This window comes from Rhinichthys klamathensis, unplaced genomic scaffold, assembly GCF_029890125.1.
Source record: "Rhinichthys klamathensis goyatoka isolate OS25496 unplaced genomic scaffold, OSU_Roscu_1.1 h1tg000082l_1, whole genome shotgun sequence".
Classification (NCBI taxonomy): Eukaryota; Metazoa; Chordata; class Actinopteri; order Cypriniformes; family Leuciscidae; genus Rhinichthys; species Rhinichthys klamathensis.
The window spans coordinates 3,170,163-3,189,944 of NW_026606624.1; the positions used below are offsets into that span (position 1 = coordinate 3,170,163).

The 19,782-nt window shown below is 37.8% G+C and overlaps 1 protein-coding gene across 1 annotated transcript; it reads left to right on the forward strand.

Moving 5' to 3' along the window:
* The first annotated feature begins 779 nt into the window (after nucleotides 1–779).
* myh7ba (myosin, heavy chain 7B, cardiac muscle, beta a) lies at nucleotides 780–18,545 on the forward strand. The gene is made up of 41 exons (XM_056251335.1): nucleotides 780–946; nucleotides 1,205–1,308; nucleotides 2,260–2,403; nucleotides 3,461–3,617; nucleotides 3,761–3,788; nucleotides 4,038–4,134; nucleotides 4,870–4,890; nucleotides 4,981–5,073; nucleotides 5,252–5,315; nucleotides 5,416–5,514; nucleotides 5,598–5,701; nucleotides 5,786–5,924; nucleotides 6,009–6,127; nucleotides 6,393–6,542; nucleotides 6,633–6,803; nucleotides 6,919–7,098; nucleotides 7,409–7,541; nucleotides 7,632–7,708; nucleotides 8,089–8,176; nucleotides 8,335–8,452; nucleotides 8,566–8,689; nucleotides 8,820–8,956; nucleotides 11,658–11,913; nucleotides 12,171–12,413; nucleotides 12,503–12,679; nucleotides 12,772–12,917; nucleotides 12,991–13,081; nucleotides 13,164–13,553; nucleotides 14,690–14,816; nucleotides 14,945–15,063; nucleotides 15,163–15,359; nucleotides 15,441–15,790; nucleotides 15,902–16,026; nucleotides 16,550–16,665; nucleotides 16,785–16,977; nucleotides 17,155–17,358; nucleotides 17,457–17,582; nucleotides 17,672–17,842; nucleotides 17,934–18,038; nucleotides 18,150–18,245; nucleotides 18,327–18,545. The coding sequence occupies exons 1-41, from the start codon at nucleotides 847–849 to the stop codon at nucleotides 18,543–18,545; spliced, it is 5,898 nt and encodes a 1,965-aa protein (XP_056107310.1). The 5' UTR covers nucleotides 780–846.
* The last annotated feature ends 1,237 nt before the right edge of the window (nucleotides 18,546–19,782 follow it).

Here is a 19,782-nt window from a genome sequence, read left to right on the forward strand (position 1 = left end):
TCATTTTGAAGTTAGAAACATGAAACACAACAGCTAAAAACATAAACGAAAAAAACGAATATAATTTTTTATGTCATTAAATATGAATTGCTTTTATTGCTGTAGTCTAATGATTGCTCTTTTTATTGTCAAAAAGCTGAAAAAATATCATTTAATTTCACTTCTGTAAGCTACATAATTATCCAAAATGAAAATGTAAATTTTGTTTAAAAAAATGGATAATTGATTAGTTTCTAATCAGTGCCCTCCACTCATTTAGTCTGCCTTATAATGCTGCCATAGAAATAACTAAGCTTGGGTTTGGGTAAAGATAAAAATGCGGCTTGCCCTTTTGTGTCAGTTTGGGCACACAGTAAGCACCAATAGGCGGTGGAGGAGGTGACACATGATAATTTCTGTGACCATGACCTTGGCGGAGATGATAAAAGGAGTTTGCCCACTCCACCCGTTCAGTCCGTATTAAGGTCAGTTAGCAAATTATGACTTGACACTTTGAATCATTTCATTTATTTGATCATTTGTTTATACTACAATACAGGAATCATAAAATGCTATCAAATCAGACTTAAAACTTAAACTTTTATTTTGTGTCAGTAATTAGTTTTATTACATAATAGGCTACACCTCCTGGAACATATATTTAATTTAAATTGTAATTGTTTGTGATGAATATTCCCTCTATGTTAAAGTTAGGCTACTATTTGGCTTTTTGTTAACATAATAGCCTATATTTTTCATTTAACTTTTTTAATTATTGAATTTTAAGTGTAACCAAAAATATTTCTCTTCTTTTAAGGTATCTGGAAAGTTTTGTCTTCAGCGAGTAAAGGAGCGGTGGATATCATCATGTCGAGACTGTTGGATATGGAGGAGTTTGGGGAAGCTGCACCGTTTCTGCGCAAATCCAACCTGGAGCTGCTGGCAGCGCAAACTGTGGCGTTTGATGGTACTTGAAATACAATTTCAAGTGACTTCAACAATTGTTTTACAGCGGATACAAACACTTCAATTGTCTTTGAAATACTTGGCATCTGGTTTACGCGGCTGCTTTTAGGTGTTCGTAATTGCATGCTAGGTTCTTAAACTGTTAATGTTGAAAAGGGCATATTGAAATAAATGTGGCATTGAATGCTGGATTCATAGCACACAAACCAACGATAAACTTTCTCGACGCATGGATATTGACAGACTTCCTTGTGCGCAGGAAAGAAACGCGCTTGGATACCAGATGAAAAGGACGCGTACACTGAGGTGGAAATCAGGGACATTGATGGTGACAAAGTCATCGTTGAGACGAAGGATGGAAAGGTAAGACTCTTTAATGGAATTCGATTCATCATGTAAAAACGATTAAATGAGGACATCTGAATTTAATGATTTGCGGATATGCCAAAACAAATGAACTTTTGCTGCATTAGGGCTTTGACTTAAGTGGTGTAGAATCAATGCAAATTGTAGGCTAATAATTAGCTATGTTTTATTGTGCGATAATGACTTGCTACACTATTCCACCAGTTACCTAGATAAATAGCCTACATAGACATGAAATATTGGTTTGAGTTTAAATTATTTTACAATAAAGGAAAATAGGCTACCCGCCCTTTACAATATAAAAGGCCAACGTAAAAGGTAGGCTAAGATAGGCTATTTAATTAGGGCCATATTATCATTTTTATAATTAGCTTAACCTGCAATTTAAGTTAGCAATTTTTTAAACAATGAACTAGTTAACAACCATGTTTATCAATGTAACTTGTCATCATCTTTCATCATCCAGCACTTTGCATTACCTGTTCGACGGTCTTCCGATCAATGTTTTGGTTTTCTTCTAAGCCTCGCCATTTAGGCTATCAAATGTTTCATATTTAGCATAGGCTATATTAACAATGACAATGTTAAGAGTATTTTCTGAGGATATTTGTATAAGATGAAGTAGGCTAGTAACCCGTTTTGAGACGCCAGATGGCGACATGAACTATTTTAAAGTCAGCGAAGTATACGAGAGACATGAAAGTAGCACCGGTATGTTGACATGAGGAACTACCTTTGATCTAGTTTAGCGGTCATTTAAAAATATAAAAATATTTGACAGCTCAATGTGCGATTGGCCAAGCAGAATTAACATTTTCAGAGAGTAATGTAATAAGGAATAATAAATAAGTTGGTTTTCCTGTCCCTTGTTAGATCTACAACCATGTTCTGACGCTTTACTTCACTGTTCTGACCCTTCACTGTATTTATTCCCTCTGAATCCTGTAGTGCTTAACAGTCAAAGACGATGACATTCAACAGATGAACCCACCAAAGTTTGACATGATAGAGGACATGGCCATGCTCACACACCTGAATGAAGCTTCGGTGCTCTGTAATCTGCGGAGGCGCTACAGCAGTTGGATGATCTATGTTGGTACCATCACATCACAGCTCAAAGCAAAGAAAAGATCTGCCCTTTCTCACTAATCTTTGATGCCACAAATAACCTGACCGGGGCATTAAACATAGAGGGGCGGCACTATTCATAGAACTTTACAGTCACAGTAATGAATTTAACACTTGCCTTTGCCAAGGGACAAATACAAGTGAATTCCCTAGAGGCATGTCCTTTATAACTGCCATATTCAAAGTATCTCATAAAGTCATCTCAGGAAGTTTACGGTTTCCTGAAGTGCATTTAATCAGATTGTGTACATGGGAAAACTAAAATATGGAAGTCTGTATAAATAGAAAAAAAAAAGTTAATAGTAAAGTTAGCATAAAAAATAAAATCACATAACAATTATTTGTACAATCTCATTCAAATTTTTTCGCTCAATATGCTTGCGCCTCACTGATGGTTAGTTTTAGGGGTGGACCCTCTTGCTATTTTTTCCTAAAAAAATATTTCCGTACTAATCAAAACGTACGAATTCATATGAAAATGCCATCTTGTAAAATACTAAAATTTTCTGAGATCGGGTTGGATATAAAAGTCACATTATGAGAAATAAAGTTACCTTTTTTCTCTGTTTTTATTCTGAGGCTATTTATTTTGTATAAGTTAGGGGTCTTCAACCCCAGGGGGTCTAGCAATTATTATTTGGTTATGACTATTTTGGATTTTAAAAAAAAAGAATATTAATTTAACCTTAACAAAGCTGAAGATAAAATAAAATAAAGCTGAAGATAAGCTGAAGATAAAATTTCGCTAAATGTACCATTGCCATTTTTACATAAAAATGTGTTAAATAAAATTAAAATGTAAAAGTATATTTTTCTTTATATATAATGATTATTTTTTGGCTTTGCAAATGTAAGCATCATAAAAAAAATGAAGGTCCAGGCTTATAATTCAACCCTCTGCTCCATCTCTCTATCCACCTAGGTTTAAAAAAAAAAAAAAAAACCTGGCCAAAAGAATTGGTCATTTATCGTGACTAAATACCATACCTGAGATTAATCTTGTCAAATCCTCTCATGGCAGACGTATTCTGGACTGTTCTGTGTGACCGTGAACCCATATAAATGGCTTCCCGTCTACACGTCCCCTGTAGTGGCTGCTTACAAAGGCAAACGTCGCTCCGAGGCTCCACCTCACATCTATTCCATCGCTGACAATGCCTACAATGACATGTTGCGCAGTAAGTATTAGATGAAAGGATTGCTTGTCTCTTCCCTGCCCTCTACCATAACTTACAGGAGGGATCATTTTCTCCTAACACACTTTATCCAATGAAGAAAAGCCCTTTATGACCTAAAATTGTGTTATTGTTTCCCTACACAGATAGGGATAATCAGTCCATGCTAATCACGTAAGTTTGGACATATCTGTACACAGTCTGTATTGTTGCATTAACACACACATTTTCAGTCTGGTAAAAACATTTTTTTTTTTATTCAGCGAATTATCCTTAGAACAATTTTTCAGAATACTTTTTCTTTCTTTTTTTTAAAAGAACATTTTGTTGCACTGTTTTTTCTAATGTTCTTTGCTATGGTATTTTTCTTTCTTTTTTTCTTTTTCGATGTCTTATCACTCAATCATTTCTTGATACTCATAGCGGAGAATCTGGTGCTGGCAAAACGGTAAACACGAAACGTGTAATTCAGTATTTTGCCATAGTAGCGGCCCTGGGTGAGGCGGCAACTAAAAAAGGAGTAAGACAATGCTCTCTCGGTTTCCCTCACATCATGTCCCTCTCTTTCAATCAGCTTTTTTTTTACCTCTCATGCTGGCAAGTGTTTGTCATTATCATTTTGAAGTCGTTCCTCATCTAGGTGTCTGGCACAATTTTACAGTGACTTTAGCTCTATGTATTGTAACTTGTTTTTCTATAAATGTAAATGGACATCTAGACTGAGGTTTGACTCTCCCTTTCATTTGCATATGTCTTTGCCAGTTTCCCCAAATGTTTTTGTGGGGTTAACCTGACTCTGTGTTTTCAATAGCTTATCCTCAGCACATCATCTCCTGCATTTTTCCTCCTTGTTCTTGAAGTTTTTCTGTGAAACAAACTTGTGATTAACATTTCAAGTTGGCCCAACATCTTTGTTTCCTAGATTACAGTTTTTACGCTCCATTTTTAAATCCATTATTCACAGAATATTTTTTTCTGATTATCATAGTTAAATACTTTGTTGTATTTGATGTGAGCTAACAAGATTTTACCCCGTTTTTTCATTCTTAACCCATATAGTCTATAAATTAGCATTTTAAGTCAAACTTAAATACTTATAAATGGGTCATTTAAAAATGTTACATGCACTTTATCACATTCATATTAAACAATCAGTCTATTTAATATAGAATAGAATAATATAATAAAAATAGAAGCTGAGAAATATGTAATGTTTAACAAAACAACAATCTTTTTTTTCTGTTTTTGTTTTAAGGCCCCTGCAACTAAAACAGGGGTGAGTATATCTTCATCCGTGGAGAAATACTGCATAAACTGGAACAAATTAAGCTGAAAATCTCATATATTTTAAAACTACTTCTCCAAGGGTACTTTAGAGGACCAGATCATTGAAGCTAATCCAGCAATGGAGGCTTTTGGAAATGCCAAGACACTGAGGAACGACAACTCGTCCCGTTTTGTGAGTATCTGACACTATATAGACCAATGTTGTAGTTCTTAAGTCTGCTCCTCTCACATACACAAAAATACTGATTTTACCATACTGTAAAATTAAAAGGACTGTATATTATCATGGTGTTCAACCATATGCGTCATATAATACATAATGTGCAAATTCATTTACATTCTTGCTCTAGGGCAAGTTCATCAGGATCCATTTCGGACCAACAGGGAAACTGGCTTCCGCTGACATTGACTTGTGTAAGTAAATTGTTCAAAGAATGATGATACCCTTCTAGTTCATGTCATTCCAAAATGTAAAACCTGACAGTGCAGTGATTTTTTCAAATTATTTGTATAGATCTACTGGAAAAATCCAGAGTTATATTTCAGCAGCCTGGAGAGAGAAGTTACCACATCTTCTACCAGATCATGTCACAAAAGAAGCCTGAACTTCTTGGTATGATAAATGCTATAATTGTGTGTTTTATTGACCTATTATTCAAGAAAATCCTTCATTCATTCTTTCCTTGTGGATTTCAGACATGCTTCTGGTCTCTTCAAATCCCTATGACTACCATTTTTGCTCCCAAGGAGTGACAACGGTGGAGAACATGGATGATGGGCAGGAACTTATGGCTACTGATGTAAGCTGTGAAAAATGTATTTTATCACCTACAAAGACCAAATGAAAAAAAAAATAGCCTTCTAGCATTCTCTTTTTCATCCAGCATGCCATGGACATCCTTGGCTTTACTCCAGAAGAAAAGTACGGCTGCTATAAAATAGTAGGTGCCATCATGCACTTCGGGAATATGAAATTCAAACAGAAGCAGCGGGAGGAGCAGGCAGAGACCGATGGCACTGAAAGTGAGTGTAAATCCATAACCTGACTTGTCTATTACAGAAATCCCTTAAAGATGGTACAAAACTTAAATGAAATGATCTTTCCAGGTGCTGATAAGGCCTCCTACCTGATGGGTGTTAGCTCAGCAGACCTCATGAAGGGTCTTCTGCACCCTAGAGTGAAGGTGGGCAACGAGTATGTGGTTAAAGGACAGAATGTCGAACAGGTGAGAAGCGTTCCCAAAATCCGGTCTATGGATGTGTGTCTATAGTTACAGAAAGAAAAAATAACCAATTTGGGGGGAATAATAATGATTATTTGCTGTCAATATTAATGCATGTCGAAACCACTGACATTTACTGTTGATCTATTATGATACAAGGAATAAATAAGCCTGAGAAATCAGCCTGGTATCCAGGCAACTGTTGCAATCCATGCAAGTGACAGCTGTGATCTTAATGTGCTCCACACACATTGTGTGGCTCCACCAGGTTAACTATGCCTTGGGAGCTCTGGCCAAAGCCACTTATGATCGCATGTTCAAGTGGTTGGTGGGACGTATAAATAGGACGCTCTACACCGCTCTGCCACGGCAGTTCTTTATCGGAGTGCTGGACATCGCCGGCTTTGAGATCTTTGAGGTGAGTGACTCTCGAAATTCCACACCGCACTTATCTAGATTTCCGCCGGCATTCACACTTGTGCATCTGTCATGTGGATTCTCTCAACAGCTCAACAGCTTCGAGCAGCTCTGCATCAACTTCACCAATGAGAAACTGCAACAGTTTTTCAACCACCACATGTTCATTCTGGAACAAGAGGAGTACAAAAGGGAGGGCATTGAGTGGACCTTTATCGACTTTGGGCTTGACCTCCAAGCCTGCATTGACCTCATTGAAAAGGTTTTTATTTTTTTGTACAGTTGAAACATGATAGGAATATTATAGCAAACCATTTTTATTACAGAATGTACCAAGAATATTATTACACCCTTCTGAGCTTTTTTCTCTTTGTTAGCCCTTAGGAATTATGTCCATCCTTGAAGAGGAGTGCATGTTCCCTAAAGCTTCCGACAACAGCTTCAAGGCTAAGCTGTTTGACAATCACCTTGGCAAGTCTGCCAATTTCCAAAAGCCAAGGCCTGACAAGAGGAGAAAGTATGAGGCTCATTTTGAGCTGGGTCACTACGCAGGAGTGGTGAGTTTGTACCAATAATAGAGCTTGAACAAGACTGAATTTAGGTAGCACCTGGTATTAAAAGTATATTATGTATTTTAGATTATTTTTGGTACTTTGCTGAAAAACAAAATAAACCAGTCAGTTTGCTGGCTTTAGCAGGTTTAAGCTGGTCTTCCAGCCTGGCAAGCTCAAAAGTGCTCTCTAAAAAAATGCAAATCAGCAAGGCTTGGATGCGGAACCAGTTTAGGCTGGTTTAAGCTGTTTTTAAGTAACCCTGCTGAAAAAAGATATGGAATATTACTTAAAAAGAGTTTTATCTGAATTTCAGGTGCCATACAATATTATTGGTTGGTTAGACAAAAACAAAGACCCCCTGAATGAAACCGTGGTAGTCTGTTTCCAGAAATCAGCCAACAAGCTTCTGGCTTGTCTCTATGAGAATTATGTTAGCTCTGACTCAGGTAAATAAACCACACATTCTGTTTGAAATATAACACAATTCTTTTCTAAACCATAGAATACTTATTCTAAATTAAACTTTTTCCTTTTAGCCTCTGACACAAAAACAGGGGGCAAAGAAAAGAGGAAAAAGGCAGCTTCCTTCCAGACAGTGTCACAGCTACACAAGGTGGGAATATAACAAGACTTTTCTGCTACTTGCGCTAGGTAGGAACTGATATTAAACAGAAATAATTATTCATGGTCATTAAAACAAAAAATCAAAACTCGTCAGTACTAAGAGGGAGGCAGTTAAGACTTGCAGTGATGTTTAGAGAAATGACACATGAACATCACTTTAAGTCTGTGCTGGCTCCTGTTCTGTCTGTTCCCACAAAGAACATCAACAACTCAAGGTAAGTCTAGAAACACACTTTACAATGTTGTTTTGAGGAGAACGACACCTTTGCATTTGTTGAATGCATGTGCTTTTAGCAGTGTAAAATGTGGAAACACTACTGTACAACATGACTTACAGGAGTGTGTCCCTTGATTGCTTCTCACCTACAGGAGAATCTCAACAAGTTGATGACAAACTTGCGGAGCACTCAGCCCCATTTTGTGCGCTGCATCATCCCCAATGAGACCAAAACACCAGGTGCTGCACTGAGTACTTCAACACATCCAAACCAACAGGATTTTCATGAAAATCACTATTTCTGAGCATCAATCAAAATCACAGCTTTATGTTACACTAAAACAATGGCAAAACCTCAGCGCACACATCTAACTAAAACATTTTCGTCTTTTTTGCAGGAATTATGGAGGCTTTCCTGGTGCTGCACCAGTTGCGCTGTAATGGAGTACTGGAGGGCATTCGTATTTGCAGGAAGGGATTTCCTAACAGAATTATTTATGCCGAATTCAAACAACGGTAAGAAGAGCTACTGTTTACACACTTTGTGTTCATAAATACATAAAAAGGCACTATAATTTACTATATTATGGCATAAATAATGAGGATGTGTAAATTCCTCCATTTCAAAGATATCGCATTCTGAATCCTCACTCTATCCCTGATGACAAGTTTGTGGACAGCAGGAAGGCTGCAGAGAAACTGCTGGCTTCACTGGAAATCGACCATAATCAATATAGATTTGGGCATACTAAGGCAAGTCAGACTTCAGATAGTAAGAGTGTTTGTTGCTTTGAGCCTCAAGCAATGGGACATCAATCAAAGGCGCTACTCTGAACAGAAGACAAAATTGTCTAAATCAACAGTCTGTGTCTCTGCATTTCAGGTGTTCTTTAAGGCTGGTCTCCTGGGACACCTAGAGGAGATGAGGGATGAGCGTCTGGCTAAAGTTCTCACTCTGCTGCAGGCCGCCAGCCGTGGCAAGATCATGAGGATGGAGCTAAAGAAGATGATGGAGAGGAAGTAATACGCGATTCCATGCAAAATTGCTAAAACATTCAAATGGAAGCCCCTGAACATATTTGGACATTTAAGTCACACTTAAAAATGAAATGAAAGTCATTGTATTAGATAACATTTACAATCAGGTTTTGCTCATTTAAAGTCCCACTCCGATCATATTTTGAGCTATTTTTAAACATTCCCAGTGGTCTTTAAATTATGATTATGCCATTTTTTTTGCAAAAATCACAAAACCTGTGCCGTTTTCTGGGACTTCGCTTCAGCAGAGCGGCAGTAGCTCATTAGCAATTCGCCTCTGCGTTGTGGGCGGAGCCGTTGGCACAGAGACGACCCTCCCCCTGCCCGTTGCTGAGAGCTCTGTCTCTCCCGCTAGCTTACATCCCCAATACCGGTGGGGCAACAGTATTATATACACGTTAATTATTATTATCCGAAGTTAATCAAAGTTATCACCGATCACCGAACATTATTTCACTCCAAGACGTTGCGTGTGGAGACGCCCAGTGGAGTTACTACGTCACAACTCCAGTCTATTTTAGCCGGCATTTTAGCGTCTGCTACTGATTCACAGCCATTTGAATGTAGAAATACTCAGAAATACAACTTTGAGCTTATTTTTCTTAAGATATGTCCTCTAACATCAGAAAAATGCCACAAGAACATGTTAACACCTAGAAAAACATTATTTTCATTGGAGTGGGTCTTTAAAGAAAGATATTAGATATAGAAAGATAGAAAGATATAAGAAAGATATATACAAAAAAAAGCCTCTGTACAGTAGTATGACAACTACAACATTTTCTGATTATCAAAAGTTAGTGGAACATCCATCACTTTGACCAGAGTAGGTCAAAAATAATTGCTAAAATGGCTCACAAAAGTAAAGAAAGAAGTACTAAGAAAATCATCATTTTCTGAAGATGTTAAGTGTGGTTTAAGTGGCAAAATAAATTTTGGGGCCATTGTAAATAGATTTAGAGATTTTTCTGAATATAAAATATGAAGGTTACATATTCAGCTTTAAAGTGCGGTCACATTAGCAAACTTTCACGGGCAAAAATGTCTATTGTTCTTTTTTAAGAGTGTAGTGATTTTTGAAGCCTAGCTCACAGAGAAATCACAATCGTATGAATTCGGGTGACCACTCCTGATGCAGCATCTGCAAGGCACAATCTTTCGCCCTCATGCAAAATTCCTGATCGTGCAGATTAATACAGATGATTGTGACCTCGAAAATGCGCAGAACCACAGTAAATGTGACCGCAGCTTTACCCTGCTAACAGCTCTTACCTGCTTTCAATCCACTAGTATAGAGAAAATGGCTTCCGTGGTCTTATATTCTCCATATTCTAACTCTGAAATTAAGCCGCCCTGCACAAATATTCACAAAACTATACTGATATCCAACAGGTTCACTCCTAATAAAGATAGCAACAAGCTGTTGTCACATGATACCTCTCAACCCTTAACATATGAGAGGTATTTTTGGGGCCATGTGGATGGAGTGTGTGAGGTGTGTGTCTTCAGATATGCATTTGTCCATGTGCATGTGTGGCCGAGACCCTTCATACGCTCCGACACTCTCTGTGAAACATGTAAGGTTTTCCATGTCCATATCCATGACCTCCACCCTTTCCCTTTATTAGACAATGCAGACAGTGTCCTTAAAGCTTATAGGCTCAGTGGGTCACATGGCAGCTGCTCACCCCACTCCCCACTAAAAATACAGGCCAGCTCCCTTCTCAAAGATCTGTTTTGCCAAGGCGCCTGTGCCTCTAAAGGACCACATTGAAAGCATATCTGCAGACTGGCAAAGGATTAAAGCCGCTGGTCCTAACAGAAGGCCTCGGTTTCTAAATAAATATTAGGCACTTCACCTTTTGGGTGGCCTGGGGCACAGATGCACGGCAGCTATTTGATCAGACCGAATTCTATGCCGTCATCCCCAAAGTAGTAACTGCAGAACTGTGACAGCAAGTGCATGACATCTGAAAGTCGCCCCAGTAATAGACATACTAAAATGAGCCTCATTTCATGCATTCATGGACATAAGCCAGTGGGTCATATGGGGGTGACAGTCTTCTCATGATCAGTGTTGATATTGTTAACTAAAACTATTAAAAAGTGTTTTCACCAACTGAAATAAAGTTCAAATAAAATTAAATATAAATATTTAAAATTAGAAATGTTGCCTCTGCAACTAACTGCGGTTAAAAAAACATAAAATATATAATAAAATGTAATGACAATTAAATGAAGTGAAAATATATTAATAAATACAATAAAAGTATATAAATAATACTAAAATAACACTGCCCATGATGCATCAATAGTTTATGTTAATGTAGTTAACACAGTGTTTTTATAGTTTAAATATAGATGAATGATAAGACTGAAGAAATACTTGTTACAATAAATAAGACAAAAACTGCAACTGTAAAACAAAAACTAATTGTATTGTTAAAAAAAAAAGAATTGGACCTAACATAGTCAAGTTCAAAATGGTGGCTGTAGGAAGGGAAGCCTGACTTTTCAGGTTAAAGAGCCAATTACATGATGTAACTGAACCAGCTTGAAAAATAGAGTATTCCAACAGTTTTCAATCGCCCCCAATTTAACTATAAAGGAGCTGTACTTGTATCACCAAGATGGCCACCAAGTAGACTGACGTTTATTATTTTTACCTGCCTTTTGTCATTAGGGAGGCTCTGATGATCATCCAATGGAATATTCGGGCCTTCAACACTGTGAAGAACTGGCCGTGGATGAAACTTTTTTTCAAAATCAAGCCCCTGCTGAGGAGCGCAGCCACAGAGAAAGAGCTGGCCGCTCTAAAAGAGGAGTTCCTGAAGCTAAAGGAGGCACTAGAAAAATCAGAGTCCAAACGCAAAGAGCTGGAGGAGAAACAGGTCACCCTGATCCAAGAGAAGAATGACCTTTCCCTGCAACTTCAGGCAGTAAGTATCATACAATATCAGTTTGCAGTTCGCGTGGCAAACACTGTTTCCTCATAAACACCACAAAATGAGCTACAGTGGCCATAGAAGTATAAAATTACCTTTCTTCTCCAAGTCACTAATTTTAACATGATCTATTTAGGTTTTAGGGAAAGAAGATGATGTAAAAGATCTACAATTGTACAGAGTTGTAATGCTTAATTGTACAAATTCAGGTGTTAAAATGCTTGAATTAACTTTTTTAAATCGCTGTACAGGAGCAGGATAACCTGGCAGATGCTGAGGACCGCTGTGACCTGCTCATCAAAACCAAGATTCATCTTGAAGCCAGAGTGAAGGAGATGGCTGAACGCCTGGAAGACGAAGAGGAGATGAACGCTACCGTTCTTGCAAAAAAACGCAAGCTAGAGGATGAGTGTGCTGAGCTGAAAAAGGACATGGATGATCTGGAGATAACCTTGGCCAAGGTGGAGAAGGAGAAGCATGCCACTGAAAACAAGGTGAGGCCATTCTGAAGAAAAATGAACCTCAAGCTTTGTTTTCGAATCACCGTGAAGTCTGTTAAACTAATCAAAATACCTCTTCATAGGTGAAGAATCTGATAGAAGAGATGGCAGCTTTGGATGAAACTATTCTGAAGCTTACCAAAGAGAAGAAGGCCTTACAGGAGAGTCACCAGCAGACGTTGGATGACTTGCAGATGGAGGAAGACAAAGTCAACACTCTGACTAAGGCCAAAGCCAAGTTGGAGCAGCAAGTAGATGATGTACGTTCATATGTTGGATAAATGTTAGAAGGACCTTTAACAGATCTAGAATGAGTCAGGAATCAGTAATACAATATAATCCCTTGTTTTAGTTGGAGGGATCCTTGGAACAGGAGAAGAAATTGCGAATGGACCTGGAACGGGGCAAACGCAAGCTGGAGGGTGATCTGAAGCTGTCAATGGAGTCTGTCATGGACCTCGAAAATGACAAGCAGCAATTAGAGGAAAAGCTAAAGAAGTAAGATTATCATATGCCAAGATGCTGTAAAATAAAACCATTTCTGTTCTTAATTTGTCGGGATTTTTTGTAGGAAAGATTTTGAAATGAACCAGATCAGTTTGAAAATCGAAGATGAGCAAGCATTAATCATCCAGCTTCAAAAAAAGATCAAGGAATTGCAGGTAAATCAAACTAGACCATTTAATCTTCAAATTGATGTCTCAGTCAGAACATATTTTCATTCGTTCTTTCATTGTGTTCAAGGCTCGTATTGAGGAGCTTGAAGAGGAACTGGAAGCAGAGCGTTCCACCCGAGCAAAGACGGAGAAACAGCGAGGCGATGCATCCAAAGAGCTTGAAGAGCTCAGCGAGCTTCTCGAGGAAGCCGGAGGTGCCACGTCTGCCCAAATTGAGATGAATAAAAAACGGGAGGCAGACTTTCTAAAGCTGCGCCGTGACCTTGAGGAGGCCATATTGCACCACGAGGCTATGACTGCTGCACAGCGCAAAAAGCATGCAGACAGCGTGGCTGAACTGAGTGAGCAAATTGACAGCCTTCAGCGAGTCAAACAGAAGTTGGAAAAGGAGAGGAGTGAGGCCAAGATGGAGGCGGATGACCTCACCTCAAATTTAGAGCAGCTGGCAAAGAGCAAGGTGGAAAATATGATGCATCACATTCTGATCTAATTTAACTAGCATTAATTTAGCATTGACTTTAACACTGAAAAATCAAGGGCTGATTTCAGTTCGAGCTCAGGTTTAAATAGTCTTCATTGGGTGAATTTTACATGCTCTGATTTTGTATATACTATTATTATTTTATTTTATTTATAAATTTAATTTTACACAATAAGTTTAAATGCGTATTAGGTATCATTTATTTACAATGAACAATAATTTGCAGCATTTATTAATGTAGCTGAATGTTAATTTTTAAATATCAAATATTTTTACAATTCAAGCTCTATGAATTAACATCAGTGAATCTATTATTAACAAAGATGAATTAGAAAAAATAGTATATCTATGAATTAACGTGAACCTAGATTAATGAATGCTGTGAAAACTGTTGTTCATTCTTGGTTCATGATACCTAATGCTTTAACTAATGTTAACAAATTTAACCTTATTGTAAAATTAAATTATATGCCTATATATAACATTAATAATGCAAAAGAAACAATAATTTAAAACAATTACAATTAAAATATTCAAATGCCTTATATTTAACAGTCATTTTAATTTACTAAGAGTAATACAAAACTTTAAGGTTAATTGATTACTATTTTTTCCCCAAAAAAAATGGAGCAGAAAACTTTTTACCCATTTCAGACTGAACTTTAGCCACAGTCAAAAGAACAATATCCTGTGACCGTAGTCCATATACACACGACATCTGCGCATCATAAAATCACCAGACATACAGCCTTAATATCAACCTGAACTGAGTAAAAACTTGACTCACTTACTTAACTGCAAGTTATCATTATTTTCATTAAAAATATGAAGGAAGTTTTGTGTCAGTATCATTACTGAGTGGTTTTCCATAAAACAACGTGTTGGTAAAGATACGCAAATAAAGGAATAAATAAAGGAATATTCATATATCTGACAGGAAACATATAATAAATAATATGTATGTGGGATGTGTGTGTATATATTTATATTATATATATATTTATATACACATATATGTATTTTTTCATATATTTTCATTCATATACATATATGTTGAGACGATTTATTGTAAACAATTTATTATATTATTTCATCATATAACAATATTGCAGGCTACCAGTGAGAAAATGTGTCGCCTCTATGAGGACCAGATGAATGAGTCAAAAGCCAAAGTGGAGGAGCTCCAAAGACAGCTCAGTGACACCAACACACAGCGAGCCCACGCTCAGGCTGAAAGCGGTATACCAAAAAACTACCTACTGGACAAATTCAACCTTAACAAGAACCACTCAGACATCTATGCACCGATTTTGAGACATTTAATATCCCTACTAAATCTGAACCTACATTTTTTTTACATAATACAGGCGAACAGGGCAGAAAGCTGGAGGAGCGTGAAGCTCTGGTGTCTCAACTGCAGCGTACCAAGAATTCCCTTAGCCAAAACATAGAGGAGCTCAAGAAACAGCTAGATGAAGAAACCAAAGTAAGAGAAACCATTTCCCCCCTCACTGCTTAACATGTTTTGGCTTTAATGTGGAACAAATTTGTCATTTTACTTGTCTTTGGCATCTGCTCCTTTCAGTCAAAGAATTCCTTGGCTCATGCCTTGCAATCATCCAGGCATGACTGTGATCTGCTGAGGGAGCAGTATGATGAAGAGCAAGAGGGCAAATCTGAGCTGCAGCGTGCACTGTCCAAGGCTAACGCCGAGGTCGCCCAATGGAGGACCAAGTATGAGACAGACGCCATTCAGAAGACAGAGGAACTTGAGGAAGCAAAGTGAGTGTGTGGAGTAGAAGGACAATAATGAGTGGCTTCATTCAATCTAAAACTGAATTATTATATTCCTAAACTTGACAGGAAGAAGTTGGCCACCCGCCTTCAAGAGGCTGAGGAACAAGTCGAGGCAACAAACGCCAAGTGCTCCTCTCTAGAAAAGACCAAACATCGGCTTCAGTCAGAGATTGAGGATCTTGTAGTAGATCTGGAGCGCTCTAATGCAGCCGCTGCTGCCCTGGACAAGAAGCAGAGGCAATTTGACAAGATTCTGGCCGAATGGAGGCAGAAGTACGAGGAGTGCCAGTCTGAGCTGGAATCTTCACAGAAAGAGTCTCGTAATCTGAGCACCGAGCTGTTTAAACTCAAGAACTCTTATGAAGAGGCTCTGGACCATCTGGAGAGCATCAAACGGGAGAATAAAAATCTACAGGGTATGTTTTGAACTTCAAGGATTATGAATGGAGAAAAAACGATGACGTCAAATTAACATACATTGTCAGTCACAAAATGTGTTTTTATCAATACCATCATGTTTCTAACAGAAGAGATTTCTGACCTGAATGACCAAATAAGCCAGGGTGGCAAGACCATTCATGAGCTTGAGAAGATCAAGAAGGGCTTGGACATGGAGAAGACTGAAATTCAAGCAGCACTGGAGGAAGCTGAAGTACTGTTTTTTTGTGTCTGAAATTTTTGTAACTGAGAACCAGAAATGAAATCCTGAGTCAATTTTTATGTTACGCCAAAAATATATTTAAGTATTTGCTTAAAATTGTGAATAACAAACATTAAGCCATCAATGTAAATATTTTCAATGATTATTAATGTGACATTTTAAACAACGGTAGTGAGGTAATTTCCATTTTAAACAAAGGTAGAAAGGTAATTTCCAGTTTGCTAAGGATTTACAGAAAGAAAGAACTTGTTTACTTGAGCATTTACTTGAACAGAAAGAAAAAAATTGTTTAGTGGGTCTTTTTTTTAGGTAAGGTTACATAGTGTATGTATGCATTAAAGAGAGAAGACAGTTTGATTCAAGTAAAAACTTAAATAAATAAAAAATTTATAACTTGACAGGTGCAGCTGAAGTTTTTAAAACTGGCCTATATAGAATGATATCACACCAAAACGGACTTGAAGGTACTTGGACTCTCATTTTCTTAAATTCTCTTACCTTATTTTTGTATCAGGGCACTCTGGAGCATGAAGAGAGTAAGACTCTGCGTATACAGCTGGAGTTCAACCTGACCAAAGCAGACATTGACAGGAAGCTAGCTGAGAAAGATGAGGAAATCGACAATCTTCGGTGAGAACTAGTGAGGAAGACAGATTATTTAACCATTATTTTCCATTACTCCATTCCATTATACGACCATTATTGTTTAAACCACAAGGCTTCCTAACTTATTTACTCACCTTTACTAGGCGTAACCATCAGCGTGCCATAGAGTCCATGCAAGCCACCCTGGATGCAGAAGCAAGATCCCGTAATGAAGCCATCAGGGTGAAGAAGAAGATGGAGGGTGACCTGAATGAAATGGAGGTTCAGCTTAACCATGCAAATCGCTTGGCCACTGAATCCCAAAAAATGGTCCGTAACCTGCAGACACAGATTAAGGTAAATCCAAATGTTGCTTCTGTTAAAACAAATATGTTTAAACTATTGCATCATTAATGTGGGAAATAAAAACAGTTTTGGATTATTTTAATATCATGATATTCATGCAAAATGATCTAAACAAATAGTCACCTACTCAAGCCTAAACAACATAAAATCCATTTTATAAATGAAAAGGACCTTCAGATTGAGCTGGATGAGACTATTCACCAAAATGAAGAACTGAAGGAACAGGGTGCCATTACTGAACGCAGGAACAACCTCCTGACATCTGAGGTGGAAGAACTGAGAAGCCAGCTGGATCAGAACGATCGTGCTCGCAAACTGGCAGAGTTTGAGCTCCTGGAAACCACAGAGAGAGTCAACCTACTGCATGCCCAGGTAATGGCCAGATGTTCCATCAAGGTTTGCAGAAGGCAACTCTTCCTAGCAGTCACAACAAATAATACCTAGGCATTTAATTCTTTCTGCCTCCCCAGAACACATCACTGCTCAATCAAAAGAAAAAGTTGGAGAGTGATCTCTCCACATTGTCTAGCGAGATGGATGATGCTGTGCAGGAGGGCCGAAATGCAGAAGAGAAAGCCAAAAAGGCCATCACTGATGTGAGGAGCTTGCATAGAGAGGGTTTTTTTGGTAAAACATTGTGTTGGGTATTGTACAGGAAATTTAATATGAAGCTTCCAACGAGCAGGCTGCCATGATGGCGGAAGAGCTCAAGAAAGAGCAGGACACCAGCGCTCACCTGGAACGTATGAAGAAGAACATGGAGCAGACCATCAAAGATCTGCAGATGCGCCTGGATGAGGCTGAGCAGATCGCTCTTAAAGGAGGCAAGAAGCAAATTCAGAAACTGGAAAGCAAGGTATGCATGATGACTTTTGCCATCTATAAAATAATTCAAACATCGATGATGTCCTGCACCTTATACAAATATAAAACAAACTTTCCTCAAGGCGAGAGATCTAGAGAATGAACTGGAATCTGAGCAGAAAAAAAGCAATGAATTCCAGAAGGGAGTCCGCAAATATGAGCGAAGGATCAAGGAGCTCACCTATCAGGTACAAACTCCATGAGACAGATTCACAAATTAAATTTAGTTAGTACAATAGCTTGAGTTGCACTGAGCCTGAAAGAATAAAGCCTGTGGCACCACCTGCTGTTTTCTACAGACTGAGGAGGACAGGAAGAACATGGCTCGCCTTCAGGAACTCATAGACAAGCTGCAGGCCAAAGTTAAGACCTACAAGAGACAAGCAGAGGAGGCGGTGAGTCTACAAATAAACCTTAATCTCTACATCTCATACTTAAAACAACATCACTGATGGTTCCTGCTGATTGTATTGTAGGAGGAGCAAGCTAATACCAACTTGACCAAGTACAAGAAGATCCAACATGAGCTGGATGATGCTGAGGAAAGAGCCGAGATTGCAGAGTCTCAAGTGAATAAACTACGTACCCGAACCAGAGACTCGGGTAGCAAGGCTAGTCCTAAGGCATGTGGCTCAAGTCTTGAATATTGCATTTCAACATATTGGCTACTTTTTTCCCCATTAAGGCTGTACTGAATACATTTAGAATAATCATCTTTGTTTATACCCATTTCAGCTTGAAGAGTGAAGAGGAAGCCCCTCTCGTACACAGCCCACTGCAACAGTTTTGTGTGCCAGAAGCTATGAGCAAGATAAAGAAGTGTGTTTATGTAGACCATAGAAATGTGTATTTCATGTTGTCCTCATTTATACTGCAATTTCATGACACAACTCTGACTTAACTAAGAAAAAAGATAAAACAGCCAAAACCCTCTTCAGGGTGTTCAAGGTATTTTGCAAAAAAAAAAAAAAAAGGATAAGTGTATGACTAGCCTATACCACAATGTAAACAAATGTGTAAATAATAACTTACAGATGCTCGCAGACTTTCTGTTGCTCTGGTCAATATGGCATGGCAGTGGTCGTGGAACAAATTTTCAGTTACTGGTACCACTAGAAATGCGCTAACTAGAGTCAGCAACAAATTTATTCATTCCACGATTGTATGCGGTAAAGCGAGTAGCGCCGCGTTCGGTATAACTGGCGTCTTGCAGTCTTTGTGTAAGTTGTTTAAAAAATTAAGAATATAACTTTATTTAATTATTAAGTATTCCTAACTAAAAAGTATTCCTTCTAATTTAAAAAAGTAGACTAAGCACACCTTTAAAATCAGAGGTAATGAAAATAGATTAAAGCAATAGCGCATATAATGGTTTCCTTCAAGACTGGGTTTCAAAAAAAATTGAGACTATTGCTATATGAAAAAGAAAGAGGCTTGAATGGTAATATTATAAACAAACATATTTCAATTTGAAATTGTTTTTGTGTACATTTTTCATTTAATTTCAAAGACAGTCTGTGAATTGTGCTGTTATATTAAAACAAAAACAAACAAAATAGAGGCAACGTGATTTATATTCAAACTGTTATAGATTCCTACAAAATTACTGCAACCATTGATTATAAAAAGCACAAAAAAAGTAAATTCATCAAACTTGAACTGTCAAGAGGCAGGATATTGAATTCAGGTTTATTTAAAGCATTAAGTTTACTGGGCTTGACATGGTCATCACTTATGACTAAATTCATCCAGACAGAGCTACGCAAGAAAATGTCAGTATTTAAATAACCAAACCCAACCCATGCGAGACATGAACCAAGGCCTGTGGATAAAAGAGACATTCAGATCCATTGTGTTTATGTAGTTATTTGTGTTATCATTCAAATCAGAAAAAGCACATTCACACTATTATTTGCCATTATTACAACTACA

What these genes read in the sequence shown, in the direction of transcription:
- myh7ba (XM_056251335.1), top strand. Translation starts at nt 847, where the DNA reads ATGTCGAGACTGTTGGATATGGAGGAGTTTGGGGAAGCTGCACCGTTT. An exon ending in TTCCGCTGACATTGACTTGT is followed by an intron (nt 5,316 to 5,415) that starts GTAAGTAAATTG and finishes TTATTTGTATAG; the next exon opens with ATCTACTGGAAAAATCCAGA. An exon ending in ATAGATTTGGGCATACTAAG is followed by an intron (nt 8,690 to 8,819) that starts GCAAGTCAGACT and finishes TCTGCATTTCAG; the next exon opens with GTGTTCTTTAAGGCTGGTCT.